Genomic DNA, 6,701 nt, shown 5'->3' on the forward strand with positions numbered 1-6,701 from the left:
TCAGTCAAGCCAACAAGGCCACGGAGCAGTGTTCCGACGCCCTGGGAGAGCTATGTTGTGACCCGGTTGGAGGAATAGGAACACGGTGAGGGATAAATTACCTAGTACCTCTGAAAACACAGGGAAAACCCCCTGTGGGAAAAACAGGCAGACAAAAAAAAACAGCAACCAGGTAAAGTATTTGATTTATGTGTTTTTTTTGTTTTACTTCAACTGCGATTTTACCTAGCAGGTTTAAGTAAAAGTAAAAGTATCTGCCCCTTGTGTGTATGTAGTCATCAAAAGGGTACGTTCGGATATCTTTTTTTTTTGGTTTCTTTGTTTGAGCTATGCCGTGAAATTAATTTCAGAGCTAGACCATCCCATACTTTCTAAATTGAAATATTGTTAACCACCACAAAAGTAGCGAGTTAGGCACACTGAAAATTGTAAATGTACAAAATATGAACGAATCTACGCAGCATCATGCTAACCCTCGTAAAATGAAAATAGACGCATTCGGGAACGTACCCAATGCACTCAAAATGGTGAGAAATTACTTCATTCCCCATAATTCAATAATAAAGGCACTGTACTTCCGTCAGGAGATACGCGCCCGCTAGAGGTGGTATTATTCTACACACAAAGAGTCAAACAACAGTTTACGATAACGTTACAACAGTTAACATGCATTTAAATTCTTCTCGGAGAAATTAAAGGTAGCTATGATTTGAAAATAATTTGTGTACACAGGAAAATGCAATAGCTAGCTAGCTAACTATCCTATTTACCTGCAGAACTAGCTAGCTATGCTAACAAACTAACGTTAGCTAGCTAGATAGCTAAGTGTTGTCTCAGCAAGAACATCCGCTCAAGTTGTCGACTGTTGTACCAATCGTCTTTCCCTCTCATCTTTAACATGACATGTATACATAGTCACAGAAAAGCACAGTCAGTGTACTCAACTTGGAGTCAATGTGTACAACAACACGAGACTAGGCCGATGCGAATACTGAAACGCACTGTTTCAGATGTTGACAGACTTGGTAATTACTATCCCGTGTTACAGGTGGTTGTCCCTGTAGTAACTTATGCAGCAGTGATGGCTGTATATGTCCACAACAAGGGTATACCGTGGGAGGTCCAGCAGAATGGCACCCTGGCACCAGTGGACCGTCTCCGCAACGAGAGGTCTGAAAGCCCCACTCCAGGCCTGGTGGTGGGCACAGAACCAGGTGGGCATGGCTACTCTAATAATGGCATCACTTTCCAGTGACCGATATCCACCTGTAGCTTACTTACTGTAGATGTCATGTTACTACAGACTAGCTCCCCTGTCTGAATTAAACATCCAGTCATAGTTCTGAACAATGCCACTTTATGGTGACAGAAAATGTATATTTCTCTAATTGAAATATGTGTCCACTTGAACAGAGGATAAAATGGGCTGCTTATAATATTGCACTTGGCCAACTATGGACCTAATTTTTATTATTATTTTACTTAATTGGAAATAGTTTCAAATAAATACTTTACATGCCACATGTTCTATTGATTGGACTAACAGCTCTTGCTGTGCCACAATTTCACGAGCACGACGGCAGCATGAAATAACTGTTGAATCTACCATTAACTCAATTTCATCATGTGACGTTTTCCAAGAAACCGCTTTGACACATTTTGAACCATGCAACCTCTGAACAGACCTTCAGTGTGTGTTGGCTGGATAAGAGGGAGAAGGAATGTCGCTGCACAAGAGCTCACATGTATCATTTCTCATCCACATATCATGCTTCCTGGATTTAGAATAAGTGGTCTTTGAAATAAGTGGTAGGTTTTGCTTGTCTTATTTGTTCTGTTTCAGACTGAGAGTATGTTGGATTATGATTGATATGGTACGTTTGTTTATTTGCCTTTCCTGAAGGTCATGATACAGATTTGTTTTGGGGAAGGAAATACAGTACTCTATTCTTCAGGAGTGATTCATGCTGCTGGCTCTGTTAATTAATAACACCAGCATTACTGAGAAAATAGGACCACAATGAGTTTAAAAAATACTTTGGCAGTGCATGGCCAATTAATCTATTAAGTCTCAGGCCCTGTAAAGGAGCATTTCAAAGGCCTGCCTCTTGGCATCAACGTAATTTCCTTTCCTAGAGATGAAATGCACGTTGAGGTTCCACCTCTGAAAAATAACAAAGGCTGCTTATTCGTATTCATGAATTGGGTGTGGGAATTTCCACGTTGATTTGGTAAACCTTAACAAATGGGGCACTGACAGCTGTCAGCGTAGTTAGCGAGCATGTTAACCTTATCTAGCTAGCTAATGTTATCTGTTTTTACTACACCGTATTCAAAAGATTAGCCATTTGGCTCTATGGCTGGTTCTGGAGCTGGGTTTGTGATAAGCATTGATTTTGGGAAAACTTTGCCACAGATGGAAACATCTTTGACTTCGCCATCTATTGTTATCTTAAATGTTGGCATCTTCCATAAATTGCGCCTGCAAATCCGCCATAGAAATAGTTTGAAAAAATAAGATGAAGCTCCGGTAACTATTGAACTATTGAAAGATGGATAAAAAAAAGTGGATGTGCATAAACACAAGTTTGCAGCCCTTATTTTTTATTTGTTCCATGGCTCAGGCGGCCAAGTGGACAAGCCTGTTTGGCTCATCTCAGTCATTAAGAGGAATAACTTTGCAGCTGCTGTTTCTATTTAATTAACAATGCCATGCTAGTAGGTGGTAACCTTAAAATAAAACCCAGCCCTGAAATGAAACGTAGGCTGAATAGAATTTGTATGTCATATCATAGGATAAAACATTCACACAGATTTGCAAGAAGTAGGCAGTTTGGATTTGTCACTTCAAGCCCGAGTATGTCATACTTTGACTAAAACGATGATTTATCGACTTTAAATTGTTGTGAAACATCTTGGGTAAGCACTGGCCATTGTCTTTCAGTACGAAAACATTTATTTCTACTGATGTGGGCATTTAACAGGGGTACATTCTTTTTTCAAATCCAACTTTATTTATATAGCACATTTCAGACACGGATGCACCCCAATACACTTTACTGGGAAATGTATAAAAACAATAAAAAGAGCACGAGACAGACAATCTGTAGATAACAGTCATGGGAGTTCAAACAGTAAAAGCAGATGACAAGAGGACTGTAGAGACTAATCCATGTTTAAAACCAAAAGCTGAAATGTTTTTTATATAAAAAAATAAATGATTAGCTAAAATAACAGACTAAGAGCACCCAGGGAAAAGCAAAGCTGAAAATATATATTTTTGTACACCCCTCAGATTCTCTCGCATGCCGTTTTTATATATTTCCAGGGGAGAACTTAAATCCTAGTCTGACCTGGGAAAAGCTTGGGAACTCTTACTGCAGCTGGAAGTGTCATCTAAATTAGATTATCTAAATAGGATATGACTTGCTGTCCAGGAAACATTCGTACATCATTCAATGAAAGATGGCCTCCCTCTTTTTCCCATTCCCCTTAGGCACTCACATCAAAGTGCTGTTCTCCTGGAGGCTATCATAATGCACACCACTTATGACCTCTGTCTGGAATGGCTGTTAGTGTTGTAGTCAACACACAGTTGAAGCAGTTCAGTTCTCTGTCCTTCCAAGAACATCCACATAAACTGATTTCACTTTTACTTTATTACGCTTGTACTCATTTAATATTTTTGCCTGCTAGATGTCACTGTTTCATCAATTGATATTATAAAAGACCAATATTTTACCCAGTGTTTGCTGTCAGGACAGTCAGTTAAGCCATACATTTCCCCCCTGTATTCAGATGTTGATGAGGATGGGTTTATGTACAGAATCACTGTATTAAAAACATGATCTCATCTCCACAGGTGCTGGCCAGGAGAGTGCCATGTTTGTTCATGCACAGTCCTTTGAGGACCTGACTGCTGACAGTGAGCCGACTACTGAGCCAGAACCTGAAGGAGAGACTGTGCTTGAAGAGTCAGCAGAGGAGGAGGCTCTATGTCTGGGGGCTGAGCAGGTGACCCAGGAGGAACAGCAGCCGGAGGTAGAGGAGGAGCGCCCAGAGAACAGGAGTAAGGAAGAGGATGTGTGCAGTGAGGTCTGGCGTAGCCACAGGAAGCATGTGTTTGTACTGAGCGAGGCAGGCAAGCCCATCTACACCCGCTACGGCACAGAGGAAGCCCTCTCCAGCACCATGGGGGTCATGATGGCACTGGTCTCTGTCGTGGAGGCAGATAAGAATATCATCCGCTCCATTCACGCAGGTAAGTAGAAGATGTAGGGAGTATCTCTGTGGAGGGGCAAATTAGTTAGAGTAGCCTTGCAGTTTTTTGTCAATGAAACATGGTGAACAACTATGAAGTAGGCTACATAATTGAAAGCTCAGTCGGTAGTTCTGTCAGTAAGACATGCCATATTGCAAGAAAGGCTGCACCTATCTACTAGTACTGTAGATGTTTCATTTCCCTTTCATTCAAATCTTCTGTTCAAGATGGTTACAAAGTGGTGTTCCTTCGCAAAACTCCTCTGGTCCTGGTGGGTGTATCCCGGACCTGTCAGTCAGACAGAGAGCTGACGCGTGAGTTGCAATACATCTACTACCAGATTGTCAGCCTGCTCACCCTCACCCAGCTCAACCACATCTTCCAGCATAAGCAGAACTACGACCTGCGCCGCCTACTGGCAGGCTCCGAGCACCTCACTGACAACCTGCTGCGTCTGCTGGACCGCGACCCGGGCCTGCTCCTCAGTGCTGTCACCTGCCTCCCCCTGGCCAGCTCCACCCGCGACCTGGTCTCATCCAGCCTTCAGGCCGCCAAGGCCAAGAGCTTGGTCTTCTCCATCCTCTTGGCTGGGGACCGTCTGGTCACCCTGGTGCGCAAGAAGGACCAGTACCTGCACCACATGGACCTGCACCTGCTCTTCAACCTGGTGGGCTCCTCGTCATCTTTCCGCGAGGGCGAAGGCTGGACGCCCATCTGCCTCCCTAAATTCAACACTGCTGGCTTCTTCCATGCCCACATCTCCTACCTGGAGCCTGCCTCTGACCTCTGCCTCATCCTGGTGTCCACCGACCGGGAAGACTTCTTTAACCTGTCTGATTGCAAGCGCCGCTTCCTGGAGCGGCTGAGCCGACGCACTGCCTACCAGTCCCTGAAGGAGGCACTGAAGTGCCCCAGCTACTCTGTCACCCAAGTCAGCATCCCAGAACTCAGGCACTTTCTGTACAAGTCTAAGAGCTCAGGGCTCTACACTAGGTGAGTATGGATCATCAGACACATGATGGCACACATGATCTCCTATCCTGACTTACCACCAATTTAACCATTCTGTTTCTGTGTTCTCCATCAGCCCTGAGCTGCCCTTGCCATACCAATCTTTAGAGGACCAGGAGAGGCTGATGGGATTGTACCAGTACCTCCACAGCCGCTTGCACCAACCGACACGTCCCCTGCGCTCCATCTACCGCTGTGGAGAGACTGAGAACTTGCTGGCCTGGGTAAGCATAGTGTTATACCAATCTATAGATTTGCATTGTTATTCATCTCATCTTATTGATACCATATTGTAGATGTTACAATTCAGTCTTGCAGTGCATAATAAAGATATTGGTTCATAAGGATCTCTTCAGGGGGTATCTGTAGTACCATTGTTATTAATCTCCCCTCTAAATCCTCTTCCTCTACCCTACCTCTCCTTTAGGTGACCAGTGGCTTTGAGCTCTACCTCTGTTTCAGTCCTCTTGGGACCAAGGCCATGGCCGTGGCTGCTGTTAATAAGCTGCTGAAGTGGATCAGGAGGGAGGAGGACCGCCTCTTCATCCTTAGTCCCCTGACATACTGAGCCCCCATCTGAACTAGCTACAGTTCCAAGAAGCCCTGGCCCTCTAAACTCGCCTCATGATGTTGAAGTCTGATGGTCACCATTGGAGGCCATGGATATAATGCCAACAAACCATCATGCATCACTGTTGTGCATATGTAGTCTGTGTTTGCCCTTTGCAGACCCTTCAGTCTATGGTCATCAGGGGGTCCAATGAGGTCATCACAATGAGAGTACAGCTATGTTTTATCAAACATAATTTTTTTATTTTAATTGTTTGCTTCAACTACGGTGATTGCCCTATGGGAATTGAGAGTTACGCAGCAGACATTTCAATGAATAACAATAACATCTGTGATGCTGTCCCTGTTGCTATAAGATGATTATTTTAAACTCACTGTATGGAATCACTACCTGGACATGAGGAATGCTGTGTGTTGTTTTAGCAGTAACCTACAAATATAACCAATAGAGACTGACCATCTTGAAAAGGAACTACATTTGTTTTTATGTAACTCTAGTATGTGCCTGAGGGGCTGTTTTATGTTTACCAAGATGCTCTTGCTTGGTTAGGGGATGCATGTGAAGGGCAATGGTTAACTTTCTGGGGAAAGCACATTCCTGTGACTCAATAGAGTCAATATTGTCAATAGTCCCTTATAGTTAGCCCAATAATTGATGAAACCAAAAAAATATTAATCTCACTTAATGACTGTAATGCAGTTAGCCCCATGCGCTCTACTTAGGCACATATGCACATACTTAAAAATATTCATTTCATTATTTTGTTTGTCTGCATACTGCAAGAGTAATGTGAAAATTCTACCATGATTACTGTTTTGTTTTTTCAAAAGATTGTTTTGAAATTTTTTTTAATGATTA

The 6,701-nt window shown here is 43.1% G+C and overlaps 1 protein-coding gene across 2 annotated transcripts; it reads left to right on the top strand.

Annotated features, from left to right (window-relative positions):
• The first annotated feature begins 545 nt into the window (after positions 1–545).
• Positions 546–6,701, top strand: mon1a (MON1 secretory trafficking family member A). Of its 2 annotated transcripts, XM_021569765.2 has the most exons (6): positions 546–698; positions 1,049–1,214; positions 3,863–4,261; positions 4,489–5,254; positions 5,349–5,496; positions 5,700–6,701. In XM_021569765.2, exons 2-6 carry the CDS (start codon positions 1,082–1,084, stop codon positions 5,838–5,840), a joined length of 1,587 nt encoding a protein of 528 aa, XP_021425440.2. In that variant the 5' UTR covers positions 546–698; positions 1,049–1,081; the 3' UTR covers positions 5,841–6,701. The 2 variants fall into 2 exon arrangements, with proteins under 2 accessions (XP_021425440.2, XP_021425441.2); XM_021569766.2 differs by lacking the exons at positions 546–698; positions 1,049–1,214 and adding an exon at positions 1,686–1,809.

This window comes from Oncorhynchus mykiss, chromosome 17 (genome assembly GCF_013265735.2).
Source record: "Oncorhynchus mykiss isolate Arlee chromosome 17, USDA_OmykA_1.1, whole genome shotgun sequence".
Taxonomy (NCBI): Eukaryota; Metazoa; Chordata; class Actinopteri; order Salmoniformes; family Salmonidae; genus Oncorhynchus; species Oncorhynchus mykiss.